Genomic DNA, 23,506 nt, shown 5'->3' with positions numbered 1-23,506 from the left:
AGGGCTGCCACCTAATCACCACCAGGGGCTGGAGGCTGGGGTCAGTATTTTAGGTTTACCAGCTAGTAATATCCCTGCTCTGCCCTCTAGTCATAGTCAGTGCTAAGAGGATGAAGGGTGGGGGTATTCTGCCTACTGACAGCACTTGGGGATACCCCTGTATATTTAGAGCTGTTTTCTGACTGTTTTGTATTGATGACTTAACCTCTAGATAGGTCATCAGTATCTGGTGGGGGTCCGACACAAGGGATCCCCTACGATCAGTTAAGGTAGCCATGGTGCTGCAGCCTCCTCACAGCTCTGTCCAGTTCACTTAGATGGGGCTAAGCCTAGGTCACGTGATGTCACTGGCCTAGGGCAACTGTGAGAAGGACACAGCGCTCACCAGAGCACCATGGCCTCCCCAAATAGCTGATCGGCAGTGGTCCCGGGTGTCAGAACCCCACTGATCAGATCCTGAGGGAAGGTCTTCAGTATAAAGCAGTCAGAAAACGCCTTGAATTCTGTCTTTTTAATGGTTACTGACGGCAGACAGTCTGAGGGATGAGCCACAGAGGCCAGTTATTAATTAGAAGATTTTCTCTGACTAAAAACCTCAATAGCACTCTTCCCATGTATAATGTGAACTGCTACCTACAACTATACCTCTATATTGCAGTACATTGTACTGGACGTTTTTTTTAAGAGGAGAAAAGCAGAAGTAGATTTTTTATTTTTTTTTCTAAGTAAACGCAAAGTGTTTAATGGCACAAAATATGTTACAATAATAAAAAAAAAATCTGTCATAAATTACATGACTCTTAGGGCAGCCCAAGTGGGAAACTAATATTGTGGTAAAAAGCCAGTCTTAGTAAATGTGCCCCATTTTCTCTCAGTGACGGCCACCATAAACTATTGTCTTCTACTAGTTATACAGACCAAAGCAGTATGACAAACCTTGGCACAATGGGCTCCTGCATAGGGCCACACAGTTACGGGGCAGCACTGGAATAGGTGGCGGGGATGGATTTTACACATCGTTTTTGCGGCTCGGGTGCGGACCCATTCACTTCAATGGGGCTGCAAAAGATGCGGACAGCACTGAAGCGGCCCCATTGAAGAAGTGAATGGGTCCACACCCGAGCCGCAAAAAAGACGTGGCTCGAATGCGGAACCAAACCACAGTCGTGTGAATGAGTCCTTATGGTTATCTGCTTCTAGTTAGAGCCCCTTCATTACACCTGTTCACACATGAGGCTGGGACACCATTTTACATAAAAAAAACGACTGGAAAATTTTGATTACAAATAAATAAATAAAAAAAAAAAGCACAACACTTTGGTGTCAAATCACGCCCACTGTTAAGCCACGCCCCTTGTACATTTGCCCAGTAATTTCTGTTGGGTTTTAAGGCATTCCTACCAAGCCCCAGTCACTATCAGCCCTTTGAGCTCAGGTCGTATAACTTTTATACCATTAACCAATCACAAGCGTCGAGCAATGGCCCGGGACCAATCAGAAGACAGAACACATACTGATACTAGAGGGAAGACCAAAATGTACGCTCCCCAGCGAGGTCCCAGACTTGCGTTCCAGCGCTCGTTAACCTCCACGCCATGACTTCTGCGTCGCCCTTCAGCCGCGCCGGCGGCAGTCACCAATGTATTCCTTCCAATTGTCCACACAAGCTGCTTGACACTACGGCAGTGGAAAACGAAAGTAGCACAGCGTACGGAGGCGGGAAGATAACGTAACGTCGCCTAAGCCAAGCGCTGACTGGACGAGGCTCGTGGCCACGCCTTCTTACTGTAAGCCATGGAGCCAAACATAGCCTAACCCGAGGTGAAAGTTGGTTTATACAGTTCGGTCGTCTGCACTGTGGCGCTTATGGGGCAGGAATGCTATGGTGAAGATTACCAAGGGCAATATATGGCTGTCCTACAGAGGGCAGTGCTGTGGCTGAACACATGTTCACATGAAGGAGATGCTGTCACTAGGCGCCTGCAGTGGTGGCACACTTCATGGCTCCAGATACTCCACTGTAACGCCTGCACTATGTCACTGGAGGAGCAGGAGAAGCAGGTCCTGAGATTCGTTCAGGAGGGCAAAATCCACCTCCTCCAGGAGGAGCTTGAGAGGAACAGCAGGCTGCTGGCCGATCTCCATAGTAAACATTTCGGTAGATCCGGGGACACTGTGTTACATTATGCAGCACGCCAGGGGCATCTCCGTGTTCTCTCCTACTTGGTGGAGGTGGTGGGCATGGATGTGGAGGCTAGAAATAATGATTACAAGAGACCACTACATGAAGCAGCCTCCATGGGTCACAGGAACTGCCTGCTGTACCTGCTAAGTAATGGAGCCAAGGTGGACTGCCTGAAGAAGGCTGACTGGTAAGGGTGGCATGGAAGTCCCCCAGATCTGGAGTGATCACCATGTTATATAGGTGTCCTCGGTGCTGGAAGTCTCCCAGATCATTTATATGGTGTCATCACCATGTTATATAGGAATCCTCGGTGCTGGAAGTCTCCCAGATCATCTATATGGAGTGATCACCATGTTATATAGGAGTCCTCAGTGCTGGAAGTCTCCCAGATCATTTATATGGAGTGACCACCATGTTATATAGGAGTCCTCCGACCCGCCCCCCATCATAGTGAATTGGACCGGAGCAGACTTCCGGCAGCACGGTGCACTAGTGTCAGCATGGATCCGGTAGGCTGTTCCTCTGCCGGAGAAGGCTGCCGGTAGTGTTAAAATAGCCTTCCTCAGCAGTCGCAGTGCTGGCAGTCACAGTCCATTTATATGGAGTGATCATAATACTGTATTCAGCTGTAAATGACATCTGTCAGCAGGTTTGTACCTATGACACCGGCTGACCTGTTACATGTGCACTTGGCAGCTGAAGGCATCTGTGTTGGACCCATGTTCATATGTGCCTGCATTACTGAGAAACATGAATTCTTAATATACGCAAATGAGCCTCTAGGAGCAACAGGGGTGTTGCCGTTAAACCTAAAGGCTCTGCTCTCTCTGCAACTGACATGTCCTATGCACTTTGATAGGGCCAGGCAGTGAGAACATCACTCCTTTTCCTATCAATGAAAGTGCAGAGGACATGTCAGTTACAGAGATGGTAGAGCCTCTAGGTGTAATAGCAACATCCTAATTGCACTAGAGGCTAATTTGCATTATATTATTTTCCAAAATATAATCTCCTTAGTGCTCTGAAGTTGTGAAAATGGTAGGCTAGCATTGGCACTCCTGCCACACTATATGCTCTTTTAGGCTGCTTTCACATCAGCACTTTTCCTTTCCGGTATTGAGATCCGTCATAGGGGCTCAATACCGGGGGATAACGCTTCAGTTTTGTCCCCATTCATTGTCAATGGGGACAAAACTGAACTGAAGGGAACGGAGTGCACCAGAATGCAATCCGTTCCATTTGGTTGCGTTCCCATGCTGGACAGAACAACGTTGCAAGAAGCGTTTGTGTGCGCATCATGGGATGCGTGGAGCGAAACGGATCCTGCATGAAACACAATGTAAGTGAATGGTGTTGGATCCATTTTTTTCGGACACAAAGGTCATTTTAGAGATTACCGGATCAGTTCTACCTGAAAACGGCATCCCCATGGCCCTATTAAGATGGAGAGGGTGCGTCAGTTGCAGAGAGAGCTGAGCCTCCTGGAGGCTCATCTGCAAATAATAAAACATAATATTTCTCAGCAATGCGGGCACATATGAACATGGGACCAACACAGATGCCTTCAGCTGCCAAGCGCCCATGTAACAGGTCAACCAGTGTCATAGGGACAAATCTGCTGACAGATGCCCCTTAAAGTCCCCACCACATGTCAAGTTATGTGTGTTTGAGATTTTTGAAAATCTCATCCATTTTACTGTTACTCTAAATGTAGCTTTTTCCAAACACAAATCCATAACCATAGAGCGGGTGTTGGGACACAGGAAATAATGATATGGGAAATGGCTGATGATAAGTATGTGGTGTCACGGGCATAAGCAATAGTAAATACACCAGTGCTACAGGGCTTATTCATTTGGCACTTTTTATGTACCAGTAGCATCTGTTAAATTTAGGACCCCTCTGATGATGGCCTGCACAAGAAAAAACCTGGATGTTATCAAAGATCTCATTGAGCATAAGGCCGACCCCACGCTAAAAAATAAGGATGGCTGGAACAGTTTTCATATTGCGTCCAGAGAAGGTGACCCCGCTGTCATCACCTACCTGCTTGCTGCAGTCCCTGATATCTGGAATACCGAGAGCAAGATAAGGAGAACACCTCTGCACACAGCAGGTAGCATGCAGAATATTCTGTCATACACATTTATCTAACAACGGGACCTGTAACTACTATTACATGTCAATAAATTAGAATATCAACGAAAATTAATTTATTTCAGTAACTCAATTAAAAAAGTGAAACTCCTATATTCTATAAATTCATTACACACAGGGATCTATTTCAAGTTTTTTTTTCCCTTTTTAATGTTGATGATTATGGCCTAAAGCTAATGAAAAGCCAAAAGTAAGTATCTCAGAAAACTAGAATATTGTGAAAAAGTTCAATCTTGTAGACTCATGGTGTCACACTGTCATCAACACAAAACTCCTGCAAAGGTTTCCTAAGCCTTTAAGTGGTCCCTCAGTCTGGGTCAGCAGGCTACACAATCATGGGGAAGACTGCTGACTTGACAGTTGTCCAGAAGACAGTCATTGACACCCTCCCCAAGGAGTGGAAGCCACAAAAGGTCATTGCTAAAGAACCTGGCCATTCAGATTGCTGTGTCCAAGCATATTAATGGAAAGTTGAGTGGAAGGAAAAAGTGTGGTAGAAAAAGGTGCACAAGCAACAGGGATAACCGCAGCCTTAAAAGAATTGTCAAGAAAACACCATTTAAGAATTTAGGGGAGATTTACAAGGAGTGGACTGCGGCTGGGGTCAGTATCCAGAGCATGGGCTACAACTGTTGCAAAGAGGAATGGACTGTTGCTCAGTGGTCCAAACTCCTGTTTTCAGGTGAAAGTACGTTTTGCATTTCATTTGGAAATTAAGGCCCCAGAGTCTGGAGGAAGAGTGTAGAGGCGCACAGTCCAAGCTGCTTGAGGTCCAGTGTGAAGTTTCCAGTCAGTGATGGTTTGTGGAGCCATATCATCGGCTGGTGTTGGCCCACTGTTATATCAAGTACAAAGTCAGCGCAGTCATCTAAAATGAAATTTTAGAGCATTTCATGCTTTTCTCTGCTGACGAACTTTATGGAGATGCTGATTTCATTTTCCAGCAGCACTTGGCACCTGCCCACACTGCGAAATGTACCAACACCTGGTTTAATAACTGCAGTGTCACTGTGCTTGATTGGCCAGAAAACTCGCCTGACCTAAACCCATAGAGAATCTGAGGTATTGTCAAGAGGAAGATGAGACACCAGACCCAACAATGCAGACGAGCTGATGGCCGCTATCAAAGCAACCTGGGCCTCCATAACGCCTCAGCAGTGCCACAGGCTGATCGCCTCCATGCCATTCCACATTGATGCAATCATTCATGCAAAAGTAGCCCTGACCAAGTATGAGTGCATATACTGTCAACATTTCTGTATTAAAAATAATTTTTTAAAATAATGTTCTAGTTTTCTGAGATACTGACTTTTGGGTTTTCATTAGCTGTAGGCCATAATCGTTAACATAAAAATAAATAAATGCTTAAAATAGATCCCTGTGTGTAATCAATCTATAGAAAATGAGTTTTGAATTGAATTACAGAAATTAACGTTTTGATGATATTCTAATTTATTGAGCTGCATTAGAACATGGTCATATTATTTCTCTGTACAACTGCCAAACTGTATGGCGCCTGATAGGACTTTTAGACTCAACTGTATCTCTCTATTTCTCTGACTTTTATAAGAAGATATCTAGATTTTGTTCCTGTCACATTCTGTAAAAATGACCGAAAAACCTGTAGCAACCTCCACTGCCATATTATGGAACTGTTCTCATCTAGAAGTATTACTTCCAGGGGTGAATAACCTCTTGAACTAGGTTCTCATATGTGGTGCTTTTCCATTGTCCTGTCCTGGTATAGTAGCAGAACAAAAAAATCATTGGATCCAGCATAAGCCGGACACTAACCCCATTGACCATACTGGGGCCAGCAGTGGTATTTTGTCCTGCCTTTTTGTTAGAATCCCTGCCATAGGTGTGTACTGTACTAAGCACCACATAATGGCTTTTGAAGTGCCTTGAACTCCATACCTCAGCTCCACAGAGACTGCGCGTGCCACCATAAAACCTGCTCACAGTGGTGCATAAGGATTAAGGCTAGTTTCACAATTACCTGAATGCGGCCAGCTTTCCGCTGATCCCCCATTATATTTGATGGGGCTGGACGGAGACTTACAAACTGCCAGCAGTGCTGGAATTCACAGAGATACCACAGGCTATTCCCTGCCGAAACAGCTTGCCGGATCTCAAGTGCTAGTGTGATGTGAAACTAGCCTAACACCTAGTGATTTAAGGGGGTTGTTAATGTGGGAAAAATAATAAGATGCTGTATTCCTTATACCTTCACCAATCTCCCACCATTCCTGTTCTGACTCTTATCGGGCCCCCCAGGTCTCTACTTCCTGGTTCCTCGACACATACAGGAAATGCCTGCTCAGCCGAGGTGGTCATCATCTCCTCCTGGATTATCATTATCTCAATGTATGGACTTTTCAAAATCACTGTGGGACTTTGAACACTGGGTTAAAATTTATGAACGTTGCTGTATGTTATATTCATGCATATAAAATAACTTATATATTATTTTTTTGCATGTTTTTAGTTTTTTGAAGGATTGAGATATTGTCAACTTTGGGTGTGACACACTAGTGGTATCTGCAGCACAGGTTTCACCTTCATCCCACTTGGTATGATCACCAACATAATTTGGGACATTGAAGCTTCTTACCCATCTGCCCCACAACCCGGCCCAATTCGCACCCCGCTTAGTGGTCGGCCTCACCCATTTCCAGAGACTGTTGGCGACCAGGTTGGCCGCCCCAATCTTGATATCATCCTTTATCTTCTATCAAGCTTCTGGAGAAGGCAGGGAATCTCGAGATTGTTACTGCTGTTAGTGGCATGCAAAGGCTACTATATTACATAATAAAATATATCTATGTGTATGTTATATTCTGACCCTTTCTCTTTTCTTATCAGCATTGCACGGATGTTTTGATGTGGTGCAGATTCTTCTAGAAAGGTAACATTTGGTTTTTCTACTTCTGGTTTTGTAGATTGATCTCAAGTTGTTAAATGTGTATTCTTATCTGGGACACAGATATATATTGTTGGTATATCGTTAGGATATGCATTCTATGTGGGACCCGCACCTATATCCATAATGGGTCCACCAAAGTGCACAGAGAGCAGCCGCGTATGTGTTTCCACCCTCCGTTCACATGTATGGGAGTCAAAGGGGTTGTCCGGGTTCAGAGCCGGACATACCTCTATTTTCACCCCGGCAGCCCCCCTGACTTGAGCATCGGAGCAGTTAATGCTCCGATGCTCTCCTTTGCCCTGCACTAAATCGCGCAGGGCAAAGGCATTTTTTGTAGATCTGGTGACATACCGGGCTCTTCATGGGGCTGCCAGGAAGCCCGGTGACATCACCGGCACTGATGGGCACGCTTTAGCGCTGCCCTAGCCAGTAAAACGGCTAGGGCAGCGCTAAAGTACACCCATCAGAGCCGGTGATGTCACCGAACACACTGCCGGGCGGAGGTTTCCGCCCGGCAGTGTGTGATTGTAAATAAAAGAGCCTGATTTAGCGCAGGGCAAAGGAAAGCATCGGAGCATGAACTGCTCTGATGCTCAAGTCAGGGGGGCTGCCTGGGTGAAAATAGAGGTATGTCCGGGTTCAGCTCTGAACCTGGACAACCCCTTTTAAGAAAATAAGCTTTTGCTTGGCCATTTTCAGAGGTCTCATAGCGGTGAATGGAGAAGTGGCCACGCTTGTGCACTGCGCTTTCCATTCATTGCTATGGGACCTCTCGGGCTATTTTCGTAACTCCAATAGCGATGGAGTCCCGCCTTCTAGATAGGAGCGGGCCCAAAGGTGGGACCCACACCTATCTGACATTGATGGCCTATCCTAGCAATATGCCATCAATGTCCCAGATGAGCCAGCCCCTTTAAAGGGAACCTGTCGGCAGATTCATGCTCCCCAACCACAGGCAGCATTAAATACTGAGGGGCTTCCTCATTATGATGAACTGTGTTTTACTCTGAAAAGCTGCGGTTTATCAGAACACCTCGTTTTAAAGAGGAACTGTCTGTTTTAGTGAATACTCCTTGTGAAATATCTCCTCTGGAGTGTCTTTTCGTAGAGCTTTGTTGTTCCTCTTTCATTCCTCGAAATGGGACTGTGCCCCTCCACTGGCTAACCAGTGCTGAACGTATCGGAGTGGAAAAAGCAAACTTGATAAAGAAGATGTCCAAGGTTTTATTTCACACACATGGAAATCCACTGGAGCATGAAAAGTCTTGGGAGTGTATTGCTTACGCGTTTCGAATGCCCCCTGTATGGATATGACTAAGAAAGTTTGGGGGGCATTTGAAATGTGTAAGCATTAGAGTTCCATTTGGTGTTAATGTATGTGAAATAAAGCGTTGAATATCTTTTACCAAGTGATGGATCAAGTCTGCTTTGTCCTTGCCTGCCCCTGTCAGAGTGGGATCCATGCACCTGGTCGGAGAGCATTGGAGTGTCAGATTGTATAGTGACACACCCATTTGACAAAGTGGGATGGTAACGCCCCGTTGTCAATTTATTCATCAGTTTCTAGGAGGAATAACTAAGGAACGGCACAAAGCTGAGTTTATAACTCCGAAGAGAGATTCCGAATAGTTTGAATGAAGAATACAAATATTTACGAAAATAGGCATGTCACGTTCTCATTAAAACTATTGGGGTGATTTATTAAGAACAGTGTTTTAGACGCCGGTCTTAATACCCCTGCACCCCTGCGATCCTTCCGTTCCGCAAAAAGATAGAGCAAGTTCTATCCTTTTGCGGTGCGGAAGCACGGAACGGAACCCCAGAAAGCACTCCGTAGTGCATCCGTTCCGGGCTTCCGTTCCGCATCTCCAGATTTTCGGACCTATTGAAGTGAATGGGTCCGCATCCGGGATGCGGAATGCCCACGGAACGGTGCCCATGTATTGCAGATCCGCAAAAGTGGTCCGCAATACAGCAACGGGCAGCACACGTTCGTGTGAATGAGCCCTAACATCACATCCCCAACAGCGTATAACTGCCTTAGGCCTCATGCACACAAATGTATTTTGTTTCTGTGTCCGTTCAGTTTTTTTTGATGATAGGATGCGGACCCATTCATTTCAATGGGTCCGCAAAAAATATGCTATCCGCATCTGCATGTTCGTTCCGTAGCCCCGCAAAAAAAAATAGAACATGTCCTATTCTTGTCCGTTTTAGGCATTGTTACAATGGGTCCCCAAAAAAAAATGGATGGCACACAGATGGCATCCGTTTTTTTTTTGTTTGTTTTTTTGCAGACCGCAAAACACATACCGTCATGTGTATGTAGCCTTAAATATATCCCAGCTCCCTTGCTGGCGCAGATTTAGATAATTTTCTATGCCAAAAACTGGCGTAGAAAATGATAAATGAGATGGGCCAGTATCAGATCTGTGGGGGTGCAACACCCGGTACCCCCACCAATCAGCTGTTAGAGTCCTTGAGCGGCACAGCCTCTTCCCAGGCTAGTGACATCACTGTTCATCAGTCACATGGCCTAGTTGCAGCTCAGCCCCATTCAAGTCAGTGGGGCTGAGCTGCAATACCAAACACAGCCACTATATGATGTACGGTGCTGGATGCCTGCTTCGCTCCCTGCAGCAGCTGATCGGCGGGGGTGCCATGACTTAGACCCCCGCTGATGTGATAATGATGACCTATACTGATGATAGGTTATCATTATCTTTTTCAGGAGAAAAATCCACAACAAAGTTTGCAAGTAATATGTGGATTTTTGTGCAAAAACACAGAAAATTGATATAAATGCCGAGTGCAGACATTTAACCCCTCAGATGCCGTGGTCAAATGTGACCACGGCATCTGGGAGCCCTAAAACTGGGAGACATTTTTTCATCATTTAAATTCCCCAAAAAATAAAAATTGATCAAAAAATCATACACACTCCAAAATGGTATCAATTAAAACTACAGATTGTCCCATAAAAATGGATTCCTTACACAGCTGTTCAGAATAAGTTTTTATGCAGTTTACATGCAGCGTAGTAAAGGTACATGTCCACTGTCTTAGACATACGGTGGACTCCAAGATCAGCTACGGCATTAGTCTGCTGGATCTGAGAGACTGGTCATTGCCAACAATCACTGTATCAAAGAAATGGAGCTGAGAAGCTGATGACAATAGAGCGCTACATGAATGGGGCCTTCATTTCTGTAATAATGTAGTTTAAACCCCCTGCCCCCCCCCCCCCCCCAATTTTTTTTTTCTTAGGTGCAATTATGATCCAGATTGTAAGGACAGCTGTGGGGTGACTCCATTCATGGATGCAGTGCAGAATGGACACCTCCAGATTGCTGAGCTACTGATGGAGAAGAAAAAGGTATGTAGCTGAGCACATGAAATAAATACCATATCAGATCATTGACCCCGGCAGTCACAGGTGCAATGACGGCTGAGGCCAGTGATTGGCTGGAGCGGTCATGTGACCTTACCACTTTCCGTCCAGTCACAGATAGGAGTTGTGGCGCTGGAACGGCAGGCTTTTCAGCCTGTGTTTTTTTCACATGGGATGCAAGTTTTTGAATAATTTTAGCCCTTACTGTGTCGGAACTCGTTAATTGAGCGTCAGGAGTCCGATGTGTTGATGAGGTGCATTGCTGACGCCACGTTCTCACTTGCCTGTGAGTTCTCCCCATAGAGCTGATGGAGGGAAATGGCGCAATCCATGCATCTCGTTATACGTCAGACTTCTACTCGCCATTGTAAAACACCAGATGAATGAAACTGCATTCTAACACGGGAAAGACTAAAATCACTCAACACTTACACCCTACACTCAGTGTCTAGAGCTATTAAACCTGGTCCTCAGATTAGGCCCCATTTTCATGCTGTTGTATCTTACGACAGTGGTCCTCAACTCCAGTCCTCAGGGTTCACCTACCAGGATTTCCTTAGTATTGGGCAGCTGATACAATTAGTGTCCGTCCACAGGTATTCATTCTGTGGGATACTCCTAAATCCCGACCGGCAAGTGGGCCCTGAGGACTGGAGTTGGGGAACCCTGTCTTACGATACTGAATGAGCAGGTTTAGACTTTGGTGGGTTCCAGCACGACCCCTTTCACTATCAGTAGTGGTACATTGGGAATAAGCCTTGCTGTGCAGCCCTGTCCTAATACAGATGAATATGCTCTACATTTGTCTTCATTTCCATCCGTCGACTAGGTCTGCTATACAGCTGTGGATAAAATGGGAGCCCAGGCACTGCATCGGGCCGCAGTTACAGGACAAGACCAATCCCTCCAGTACCTGGTATCTCACCTTGGTCTGAATGTGAATGAAACAGCAACTTCTATGAAGCTGAGCCCACTGCACTATGCTGCCAAGGTCAGGCGTCCAAACGAATGTACCGTCTGCAGCATGAGAAGGGATGTCCCATCTGGTCAACCACCGTCTCTCTATTAGCCCTAGTGGAGAGCGGCTGGTAGACTCTTGACGATGTGATGCATCTTACCAATTCAGAAGGGCGGCATATGCATTACTGCGACGCATGTGGGGAAGCCTTCAGCTCTCTGGGGTTTCTTCAGCCTGGCCTGATGGATGGCTGTTTTTAAAAAGTGATTGTCCAGACAGTACAACTCCATTATACAGTGAAGAGATTTACATGCTTTGGATACCTTTTGGAGCCATTTATTTATATACATGTATTTTGGGCGAAAAAAGGCTTTTTGTAATAGGTTTTTATTAAATATGAAACTTTGTTTGGCTTCTGCAGCTTCTATGTTTTACAGAACCAAGCAAGCTACAGAATGCGGTTCACTGTGAAATCTGTCAGACAGCTTGTTCTCCAGGCGCCTCTCTCCTGAACAGTTTTCTAAAGCTACTTTCACATCTGCGCTTTCTCTTTCCGCTTTTGAGATCTGTCATAGGATCTCAATAGCGGGGAAAACGCGTTTTGTCCCCATTCATTGTCAATGGGGACAAAACTGAAAGAAACGGAATGCACCAGAATGCATTCCATTCCTTTTGGTTTTCTCTCCATCGCGGACAGAATAACACTGCAATCAGCGTGCAGTTTCTGTCCGCCATGTGGTGCAGAGCAAGACAGATCCGCCATGACACACAATGTAAGTCAATGGGAACAGATCGGTTTTCTCTGACACAATAGAAAACGGATCCGTCCCCCATCCGTCATGACTATGTTAAAGATAATACAACCGGATCTGTTCAAAACGGATGCAGCCGGTTGTATTATCGTGACAGAAGCGCTTGTGCTGATCCATGACGGATCCAGCAAAGACGCTGGTGTGAAAGTAGCCTAAGCTGAATTATGATTACATCAGCATTTAATTTTGATGTGACTGTAAATCAGGTTAGAAGATCGTTCAGGAGAGGTCCAAATCAAGAATAAAAAAATGGCTTCAAATGTGTCCATAGCCCTCAACTCTTGAACGTGGCATCACATTGCTTAGGAAAAGCTGAGAGAAGGCTGCCGCGTTACTCTGAGCCTCGGTGCCGTCTTAAACAGCTGATCAGCGGGGGTACCGGGTGTCGGATACCTACCTATAAGATACTGATGACTTATCCAGAGGATCAGTTAAAAAATCTCAGAAAACCTTTTAAAAAGGGTTGATTCATCTGGATATTTCTGTCATATCTAGAGGGGTGGATGTCACTTCTGGCACCTGCTTCTACCTCTAGAACAAGGCCCTGTCTCTTGCTGTCGGAGAGATGGCTCTGTGTGCGTCCTTTCCATTCACTTCTGTGGGACTTCAGAAGATAGCCAAAACACCTACTCACTTATTTTTGGATATTCAGTGGAAGTGAATGGATAGAGATGTGCATGCACGGCCACCTCCTCCGACAGCACAAGACAGGGCCCCGTTCTAGAGATAGGCGTGTTCTCACTTTTATCGCATATCCTGTGGATATCCACATGGGCAACCCCTTGAACTTTACAGTAGTTCAATATTTTATTTTATTTTTCTGAATTAAGCTGCTTATAGATGGAAAGATTTGATCTGATCGGGTTCCAATCTTTTTACTGTTGGGGTGCAGATTGGTAAAGCCGTTATTCCAACCATTGCATTTTAATGTGATCAGTCATGTACATTGTTGCACATATCATTTCTCTTCAGTCTGGAACTGATTGCTCTAGTACAGTAGACATAATGAATGTCTTCAGCAATTATCTCTTTCAATCATCTCAACCTATTGTTCATGTTCTGTTATCGCAGGAAGGACATGTTCATTCTCTGTCAACCCTGTTATCCCTCGGTGCTGATCTAAAGAGCCGAGACTCAAAAGGAAGATCAGGTAACAATGTAATGACTTTTCTCTTGTGCCAATCTAGCATGTTGTGCACATTGAAACAGTAATTCAGTCATCGGTCCGTCCGTATTCAATAATCTTCTTTGACAGTCAGTAAAGGGGTTGTCCATGGCTGTGTTCTTCCAGAAACGGCACCACACCTGTCCATAAGTTGTCCGGTATTGCTTCTCAGATCTATTGAAGGGAGTCTGTTGGCATTAGGATGTCCCCTATAAGAGCTAGGCTGCAATGTCCGATCACAGAGGGTTACAGAAACCAGACCTGTGGATTTCAGCTGATCGCTGGCTCAGTTTCCATTTACAAAGTCCCTTTAATCACTGTATATTGCAATGTTACGTCAGACTGAGCACAAGTCTTCCTCCCTTCCTAATGGTTGTCTGCAGCATATAAGTGTCACGAAAAAGGTATCAGCCTAAGGCCCAAAGAGTTCAGCTCCAGCATTATGTAGACTCCATACAATTGTAGAAAACTTTTACAATACTCCAGCTCACCTTAGATTTGGTGCACAGAAGGAATCAGGCGAAATCCAAGAAACGATAATAAAGTAAATTCCAGCACCTTTATAAAATCTGACTGCACTTTATTTGAATTAGTATCAAATAACTTACAAAGACATAATCCTCCAGCAAAGCTCCAGTTGACGCGTTTCGAACACTGGTGTGTTCTTAATGGTAACTATTTTATAAAGGTGCTGGAGTTTACTTTGTAGAAAACTTTTAGCAGTGACCAGGACTAAGTATCTGTGACAAAGCAACCCAAAAAATATTTCCCATGAAGCGGTACTCAACCCATATATGTTATAAAACACACAACCAACAGAAATATATGGATCCACTATGCGTAACCACGAATTGTAATCAATAATCAAATAATTTATTATTAACAAATGTATTGTTCACATGATTGACATAGCACAATACATAAAAACATGATTAAAAATGAACAGGGCTGGTAGTGCATGGTTAATGGGCATATAATAAAGTGCAAGTGCAACAATTGGCCAACATAAAGTGCATAACAAGACTATGAGCACAAGTTAAGTCTGGTCACAAATAAAATGGTACAAATAGAAAGTAGACTTGAATCGGCATGAACCAGCGTTTCCTTTATGGACAAACTGTATGGCGTATGTCTGGATATCCCCATTGTATTCAGTGGATCTGTGTAGAACATGGACCGCACACAACTGTCATTTTGCCTATGGACATTTGTGACCGTCTGGTCCTCACCTGTTTCATGTGATCGACACTGACTCTCCAACTGACACGGGGTCTTATGTGGACAGGAAGTCATTTTCTATATAAGACTTTACTTGCTTATATAGTGCTGACATCTTCTGCAGAGCCTTACAGGTATCATCATCACTTGCTGTCCCCAGTGGAGCTCACAATCTAAATTCCCTATCAGTATGTCTTTTGGGATGTGGGAGGAAACCCATACAAACTAGGGGAGAACAAATTAAAGAGGACCTTTCATGGGTCCAGACATTATGAAATAAGTAGCAGGTTATGTAGGGCATAGTCCATGGATGTAAGATCGCTTACTTTTTTTTCTGGGCGCCGCTCCATTTGCCCGCTGTGCCCCTGTTCACTTCTCCCGCCTGATATGCTAATGAATAGCATCGGTACAGGGAGGAGGAGATGCCAGGGTTTCTCAATGGGCGCCTCCTTCTCCCTGGCTGTGCCGTGATCCAATCACAGCGGAGAGCGTCACAGGGAGAAGGTAAGCTTTTTTTTTTTTCTCCCTGGCTGTGACGCTCTCACGGCACAGCCAGGGAGAAGGAGACGCCCATTGAGAAACAGGGCAGTCTCCTCCACCCTGTACCAATGCTATTCATTAGCATATCAGACGGGAGAAGTGAACAGGGGCGAATGGAGCGGCGCCCAGACAAACTAGTAGGCGATCTTACATCCATGGACTATGCCCTAACCTGCTACTTATTTCATAATGTCTGGACCCATGAAAGGTCCTCTTTAACTCCAGTTGTTGTCCTTGGGCGGATTCAAACTGAGACCCACATCACCACAAGGCACCAGTGCTAACCACTGAGCCACTGTGCAGTGAGTATTATAGGACTGAATAGAGAGACTGACTTCCTGTCCACACATAAGACACTGTGTGAGTTGGTGAGTCAGAGTGCTGGTCACATGACACATCTGAGGATCAGAAGGGAGAGAAAAACTTACAGCTATGGCCACAGGTAAAAATATTACCTTCACTATTTTTCTCATAAGCCTTACAATAAAAAATAATTTTGGGAGTGCTTCTTTAAAGGCTATGTACACCTTTGGGGACAATTTTTTTTTTTTTTATTATTGCATTATACTTATTTTGATTACACTGCTGGGGCTCTGATTGGAACTGCAGCTGCACCACCAATGAAGAGGGCAGAGAGGACCCTGTGGCCACTGCCACCAATTATTATAATACTGGGGGGGGCGCACTGCGCCACCAATGAAGATAACTAACCTATTAATACAAATGCAGGCGGCACCTGAGGGGTAAACTGCCGCGGATCACAGCGCCCTGTCATAGAGGTTGGGTGCCGGGTATGTGATTCTGCCGCCGGTACCAGCCTCCTGTATTTGTATTAAACGTTAGTTATCTTCATTGGTGGCGCAGTGGCCACAGCCCCTCCTCCCCTCTCTCCTCATTGTAGGCTGCAGCGGCACAGTGGGGAGGCAGAGACTCTATATCCCCTGTGCTGCTAAGGAGAACATGGCGCGCACTGACAGCAGCGTGTTCGCTAAAAGGCAAATCCCGGTATCAGAACTATCCGGGTACAAAAGTATCAATTGGGTATCGATAATTTGATACCCGGTGCAACCTTAATTTAGAAATAAGAGTTATTAGTGAAAGTACCAGTCACACAGTTAGAAAAACAGTTAACCCTTTGTGAAATAATGGCTCAATATTTTTAATAAACGCCAATTGAAAATATGATTTGTAGCCAAAAATAAGTTAAATACAATGATTAAAAAAAATTGCCTCCAAAGGTGTACATAGCCTTTAAATATGGATCAACTGAGCTGTTTTTTGGGCCAAACACTTTGGGGTATTTTTAAAAGACTGGGTAAAAACAGTGGTGTTAGCTTCTGCTTTTGCACTCGTTTTCGTGCATGATTCTCATTGTTTTGGTATCATTTGGATTGTCACAGTTTTGCGGTGTTCTTTCCCTGCAGCTCTTCACATGGCATGTACTGGTCAGCACGCAGGATGTGTTGAGTTTCTCATGAAATCTGGACTCAAAGACACTGTCGATTGCAATGGGACATTTGCTGAACAGCTAGCTAAAAAAGACGACGTCAAGAAAATATTTGCACTTTTTCAAGAACAAGATAAAAATGCTAATTAACCTTGACTGTAAACAGATGTACTTAAAGACTGCATCAACCGATGAACTCTGTAGTTTACATATGGATTGAACATGTATAAAACGCTGGGTAACACTGTAAGCCCATTGCATTACTTATCTTCTATTGATCCTGCGTTACAGCCTGTAAAACACTTCATAATTCTGCAGACTTCAGAGCTGAAATCTCCCAGCAATCCTTGCCCACTGAACCCCTTAGTGAACAGCTTGTTTTGCACCTTAGTAACAAGCAAGTCACATTCCCAGAGCTATAGGGGAGATTTATCAAAGCTGGTATAAAGGAAAACTGGCTTAGTTGCCCATAGCTGATTCCACCTTTAATTTTTCAGAACTTTTTTACTTTTCCATTGATGTAGCTGTAAGAGGGCTTGTATTTTCATGAGACCAGTTGTCGTTTTAATGCACTATTTTGGGGTACACACGACTCATTGATTAACTTTTAAATCTTTTTTTTTTGTGAGGGGGGGTGAAAAAAACCAGCAATAATGTAATTTGTCTTTTTACATTTTAAGTTCTGCGACGTTCATTTAACCCCTTTGCTATGGCGCTGGAGTGATAGGTAAACATGCCGCCCGCTCGCACTCACAGCGGGCACAATGGCCGGCGGGTCTCCTCTGTTTCTAACAGCAGAGACCCGCGGCTAATGACCGCGACCAGCAATAATGCCGACCGCAGTCATTAAAGCCTTTTAGATGCCGTGATCTAGTGTGACCACGGAATCTAAAGGGTGAAAAACTTGGAAGCTCGGGCTTCTTACCACCATCCTCTGCAGCCAATGAGGGTGCCAGTAATTGCCAGTAATTGGTTTCAATACGCTGGGTCTCTCTGAAGAGACCCAGGGTATTGAAGCTGCAATTCTTATTTTGGCCAGCACGTGGCAGGCCAACAGAGGAAATGAGCAATTCTAGTACCAATATGGGTCACCACGTCCGAAAACATCCATACTATTAAAATATAAAAATATTTTTTCAATACTGCGAATGGCGTAACGGAAAAAAGGGTCAAAATGGCTGATTTGTCATATTTTCATCGCTTCTGTTACCCAAAACAATTAAATGTGATCAAAAAGTCACACACACTCCAAAAGGGAATCAATAAAAACTACAGATCGTCCCGCAAAAAATGAGCCCTCACACAGCTCAGTAGATGTAACTATAAAAAAGTTATGGGGGTCAGAAAATGGTGATTTGAAAAAAAACAACAACTTTTCTTTCAACGATTTAATCTATTTTTACACTAATTAGACATTTAAAAAAAACTATACATATGTGGTATCATTGTAATCGTACTGACCTAGAGAATAAAGGGCACAGGTCAGTTTTGCCGCAAAGGGAATACTGTGGTAACAAAATGTGTAAAACGGTGCAGGAATTGTGTTTTTTTTTTTTTCAATTCCACCCCATTTGGAATTTTCTTTCCCACTTCCCACTGCATTGTATATCAACCATTGAAATGAATGGTTCCGTATACGGAACGCAAAAAACGTCCCGCAAACAAAAAAAAAAACTGTCGTGTGAAAGAGGCCTTATACTGCTGCCGATTGCTCGTTTATCGGGTAATCCAGATCTTTAAGCATGCTGAAAGATCAGGATTCGCTGGCAGCATATCGTGCTGCCTAATAACAATCTGCTGCTGGCAAACCACTGTACAGCATGGGGACAAGTGATGGCATAGCGATCGCTCCTCCCCATGCTGTGGAGGACATCGCTGCAAGTAATAGCAGCGGTCTCATCCGCTAGTTAGCAGGCAATTCCCGGGAGGGAATGCTTCCTTCCTGACAATCATCTGCCTGATCACTCCGATCATGTCTTATACACCCTCTAGTTTTACTATTTTTGCATGACAAAAACCCTTTAAAAAAAATTGCTTTGTTCATCTGAAGACCCATAACCCATAAATTTCTTTTGATGGAGCTATATGAGGGACAACCTGTGGTTTTATTGGTATCATTTTGCGGTACATGTATTGAATGCTTTTTATTACATATTTTTTTTTTTTGGTGGTAAATAAGTAAAAAGCAGCAATTCAAATGTTGTTTTTTTTCCCCATTCACTATGTGGAATAAAATACATGACTGTATAGTTTGAGTAATTACAGGTGGGGCTATACCAAATATGTATACACTGTTTTCTATTGAAGAAATGATTTTCAATAGAAAAAACTGTTGTTTTTTTGGGTTTGGAGATTTTATTTTAATACATGCGATGGTTTGATTCCTCACACAATGCACCCTGCTATGTAATGGTGCAGTGTATTATCCTGTCGGGCAGTCCATTAGGTTGTGATATTAGGAATACAGATAGGGCAGAACTAGGTTGATCCGTTGGACCCTCTGCTGTGGTGTACAGACATCGGCACGCTGTGATCTCATTTGCAGTGATGGAAGGAACCCCTCTCCCTCTGAAACCACTTAGATGCCGCAGTCGCTGTTGACCACATCTAAGGGATTAAGCCAGGACTGGCGATTCTGCCTATCTGGGCCATTAGAAAAAGGGCTTGGCTGTCATAAGGCAGCTATGCTCCTGCCCTTCTCTGCACTGGAGATCCATGCAGCGCTTAGACTAGGCCGCCGTAAGAAGTGGTGCCTTGCCTAGCCCCTTAGTGACTGCTGTAAAAAGTGCATATTGGTGGTCAGTAAGCGGTAGAGTATACACATTGTGGTGATTTACTTTCGGGATGTGCCATATTTACACCAGGGATTTTAAGAAAAATACTGGATCAAAAATTAAAAAGAAGGTAAAGGGCCTAGGTTTCAGTCAGGGTCTTCGTCACCAGTTTGTGCTGCCCTCGGGATGATTTCCTTAACCAAGTGCATAGCCTGGTTCACAGAATACTGTGCTTGGCCACATTAACAGTGAGACCATACGATATCGTGTGCATGTGCGTCAGGCGTGAGGTATAGGAGGACATGTACGTATCACTGGGAAGTTGTCCCTAAAATATAACCTTTATTCAACACATAAAATAGGGTATTTCCAAATCAAATATACATACAAATGGCTAAACCTCAGTAGAATTTCCACCGGGTATGAGTCTATTGTCAATCACTCAGATCCCGATTTAGGACTGCCTACATGATAGGGGAGTCACAAAGGGCAGAGACTGAAGGGGGAGAGGGTATGAAACAGTATATTGCCTGGATACAGACCTCTACCAGACTAACTAAAAGTAGTATTGCCCTCCCCTATACTGGCTACAAACTGAATACTGCTTCTACTAATACATGGCTCGACGCGTTTCTTAGGTTGCTATTGATATGCAACCGAGTCTTCAGGAGCACAAGGGAAGCTATATCTAGCAGACAGACCTCAGGTGCTGCTGAAGATTTGGTTGTATATGTATATCACCACAGCTGCGCCACGTAGCCATACCCTAAACCAAGACCGGCAAACCGGATGTCAGTAAATGTCAGGAGAAATAAGGATCAGGTAGCTGGTTCAACACTTGTGGATACCCCCTGTATATTTAAAGAAGTTGTCCAAGTTCAGAGCTGAACCCGGAGATACCCCCATTTTTGACCAAGACAGCCTTTCCTGATATGAGCATCGGAGCATTTCAGGCTTCTTTAGGAGAACTGTAACGTACTAGGCTCTCCATGGGTAAAGCTAGGTGAAGGCTTCCACCCAGCAGTGAGCCCGGCGACGTCACCGACACTAATGGACGGGCGTTAGTGCTGCCCTAGCCTGTCAAATCCTCCCATCGGAGCCGGTGACTTTAACAGCAACACTGCTAGGAGAAAGCCTCCAACTAGCAGTGTAAAAAATATAAACAGCCCTTGCCCTCCAGCGCAAGGCAACGGAGAGCATGAAAATGGGGGGATGTCTGGGTTCAGCTCTGAACTCGGACAATCTCTTTAACTTTTATTCCTTCTCTTTTCAATTGTCAATGCTGGTTATTAAACTTTTCTTTGTATGGATTGTCCCTTATATATTGTATTAATAAAATTACCTCTATCTTATGCGGTCTGGTAGGTTTTTTTTTATAGGTATTTTTAGATTAGCTATTCAGCTGTATATACTATAACTGGTGGTATGTATATACTAGAGCTGGTACTACTGGCACCATGGCTGGCACCATTACCAAGCCTATTTTGTAGTAAGAGATTTCTTCCAACAACGTGGCCACGCTCACTGTCTGGACAAAAATTATCCAGACTAAAGCCAGTCCTCTCCTCCTAAACTTCCTGGCTTATGTGCACCAGAGTGAGGGGGAGAGGACATGGCTGCAGCCTGAGAGAACAATGCTCTGCTTTTATAGTGTATTTTTCATGGTCTGCAATTGTGATATCTGATTATAAAAGAGCAAATAACAAAGACACATAAGGAGATTATGCTATGTTTTGTTGCTTGTTCTTTTTTTGTGTTTGGATTTAGTGGCCCTTTAAGGGGTATTGAAGGGGTTGTACAGTGGAATTACATTGATTACCTTTCCCTCAGGACAGGTCCTCAACATCATATCAGCTATTTGAGAAGGCAATGCCCCTGGTACAAGCGCTGTCTCCCTTATAGTGGCGGTGCAGTGTAATTACAACTGCTGCATCCCATTCACCTAAATAGGAGAAGGAATCTATAATTACACTGCAATAGAAATAACGTGGGGGTAAACTTTGTTGAGGAAGCAGTGCTCATACCAGTGCCGTGATTAGGCTTGAGCTAATCGAGCTTCGGATCATAGATTGGCTCCATGTAGGCAAACTTCGTATTGCCTGAAGTTGCGCGAGACTTCCAAGAATTGTATATATGGACTTCTCCAAAGCATTTGAGACAAATGTAAGGTTATGCACATAGGAAGGAATAATGCAAGTCACCTGTACATACTAAATGGTAAAACACTGGGTAACACTGACATGGAAAAGGACCTAGGAATTTTAATAAACAGCAAACTAAGCTGTAAAAAACAGTGTCAGGCAGCTGCTGCCAAGGCCAATACGATAATGGGTTGCATCAAAAGGGGCATAGATGCCCGTGATAAGAACATAGTCCTACCACTTTACAAATCACTAGTCAGACTACACATGGAGTACTGTGTACAGTTCTGGCCTCCTGTGAACAAGGCAGACATAGCAGAGCTGGAGAGGGTCCAGAGATCTATCCCATCATCTATTTATCCCCAGGACTGTGACTGTGACGAGGGGACATCCTCTGCGTCTGGAGGAAAGAAGGTTTGTACACAAACATAGAAGAGGATTCTTTACGGTAAGAGCAGTGAGACTATGGAACTCTCTGCCTGAGGAGGTTGTGATGGAGGAATTCAAGAGGGGCTTGGATGTATTTCTGGAGTGTAATAATATTACAGGCTATAGCTACTAGAGAGGGGTCGTTGATCCAGGGAGTTATTCTGATTGGAGTCGGGAAGAATTTTTTTCCCCCTTAGACCTCATGCACACGACCGTGTCGTTTTTTGCGGTCCGCAAAGCGCGGATCTGAAAAAAACTGAAGCCGCCCGTGTACCTTCCACAATTTGCGGAACGGAACAGGCGGCCCATTGTAGACATGCCTATTCTTGTCTGCAAAACGGACAAGAATAGGACATGCTATTTTTTTTTGCAGGGCCTCGGAACAGAGCAACGGATGCGGATAGCACACGGAGTGCTGTCCGCATCTTTTGCAGTCCCATTGAAGTGAATGGGTCCGCACCCGAGCTGCAAAAACTGCGGCTCGGATGCGGACCAGAACTACGGTCGTGTGCATGAGGTCTTAAGTGGGATAAATTGGCTTCTACCTCACAGTTTTTTTTTTGCCTTCCTCTGGATCAACTTGCAGGATAACAGGCCGAAATGGATGGACAGATGTCTGTTTTCGGCCTTATGTACTATGTTACTACTGTATTTCAAAAACATTTTAAAAAAGGAATCCGAAGTGAGTTTTGGTATCGAGGTACCAGCTGTTACCAAAGCTGACTTCGGATTCCTATTTTAAAATGTTTTTAAATATGTAGATAGGAATACCGAAGTCTCGTGCAACTTCAAGCGATTCAAAGTTTGCCTACACTGAGCCAATACATTTTAAATGCTGGACGGAAACAGCATTAAAGGGGTATTCCCATCACAGACAATGGGGGCATATCGCTAGGATATTCCCCCATTGTCTGATAGGTGCGGGGCCCTCACCTACACCGAGAACGGACCGGGGAAAGTGGGGGGGGGGGGGGGGCACACTGCGCATGCACAGCCGCCCTCCATTCATTTCTATGGGGCTGGCGAAAATAGCCGAGCACTGGCAGGGCTCCGTTCTCAGTGTAGGTGCGGATGCCAGAGGTGGGACCCTCATTTATCAGACAATGGGGGCATATCCTAGTGATATGCCCCCATTGTCTGTGATGGGAATACCCCTTTTGAATGAATCAATTTCAGATCTACGATCTGAAGCGCGATTCGCTGAAGCCTAGTCGCGACCCCATCAAACAGCTGGTAAGTGGGGTGCTGGGAATCAGATCCCCACCGATCTGATGTTGATGACCTTTCCTGAGGATAGGTCACCCGGTGTTACCACTGCACAAGCCTTTATGATGGCAGACGTTTTGAAAACTTCTAGAACAGA

The 23,506-nt window shown here is 44.5% G+C and overlaps 2 protein-coding genes across 3 annotated transcripts in view; one reads left to right on the top strand and one right to left on the bottom strand.

Annotated features, from left to right (window-relative positions):
- Window positions 1-1,721, bottom strand: part of FBH1 (F-box DNA helicase 1) — a 97,900-nt gene extending 96,179 nt beyond the window's left edge. Inside the window, exon 1 of one of the 2 annotated variants that reach the window (XM_044280012.1) lies at window positions 1,515-1,721. Coding sequence is in view for 1 of the 2 variants with exons in the window: in XM_044280011.1 (XP_044135946.1) it covers window position 1,515 (1 nt within the window). In the remaining variant the exon portion in view is untranslated. The remainder of the gene's footprint in view (window positions 1-1,514) is intronic. The other variant, XM_044280011.1, reaches the window with a different exon arrangement.
- A 2-nt stretch (window positions 1,722-1,723) lies between these two features.
- Window positions 1,724-20,925, top strand: ANKRD16 (ankyrin repeat domain 16). Its single transcript, XM_044280013.1, has 7 exons — window positions 1,724-2,372; window positions 4,081-4,301; window positions 7,208-7,250; window positions 10,536-10,644; window positions 11,489-11,650; window positions 13,501-13,579; window positions 16,777-20,925. The coding sequence occupies exons 1-7, from the start codon at window positions 1,867-1,869 to the stop codon at window positions 16,947-16,949; spliced, it is 1,293 nt and encodes a 430-aa protein (XP_044135948.1). The 5' UTR covers window positions 1,724-1,866; the 3' UTR covers window positions 16,950-20,925.
- The last annotated feature ends 2,581 nt before the right edge of the window (window positions 20,926-23,506 follow it).

The sequence above is a fragment of the Bufo gargarizans genome, chromosome 2 (assembly GCF_014858855.1).
Source record: "Bufo gargarizans isolate SCDJY-AF-19 chromosome 2, ASM1485885v1, whole genome shotgun sequence".
Classification (NCBI taxonomy): Eukaryota; Metazoa; Chordata; class Amphibia; order Anura; family Bufonidae; genus Bufo; species Bufo gargarizans.
This window is presented reverse-complemented; position numbering and strand designations above follow the sequence as displayed.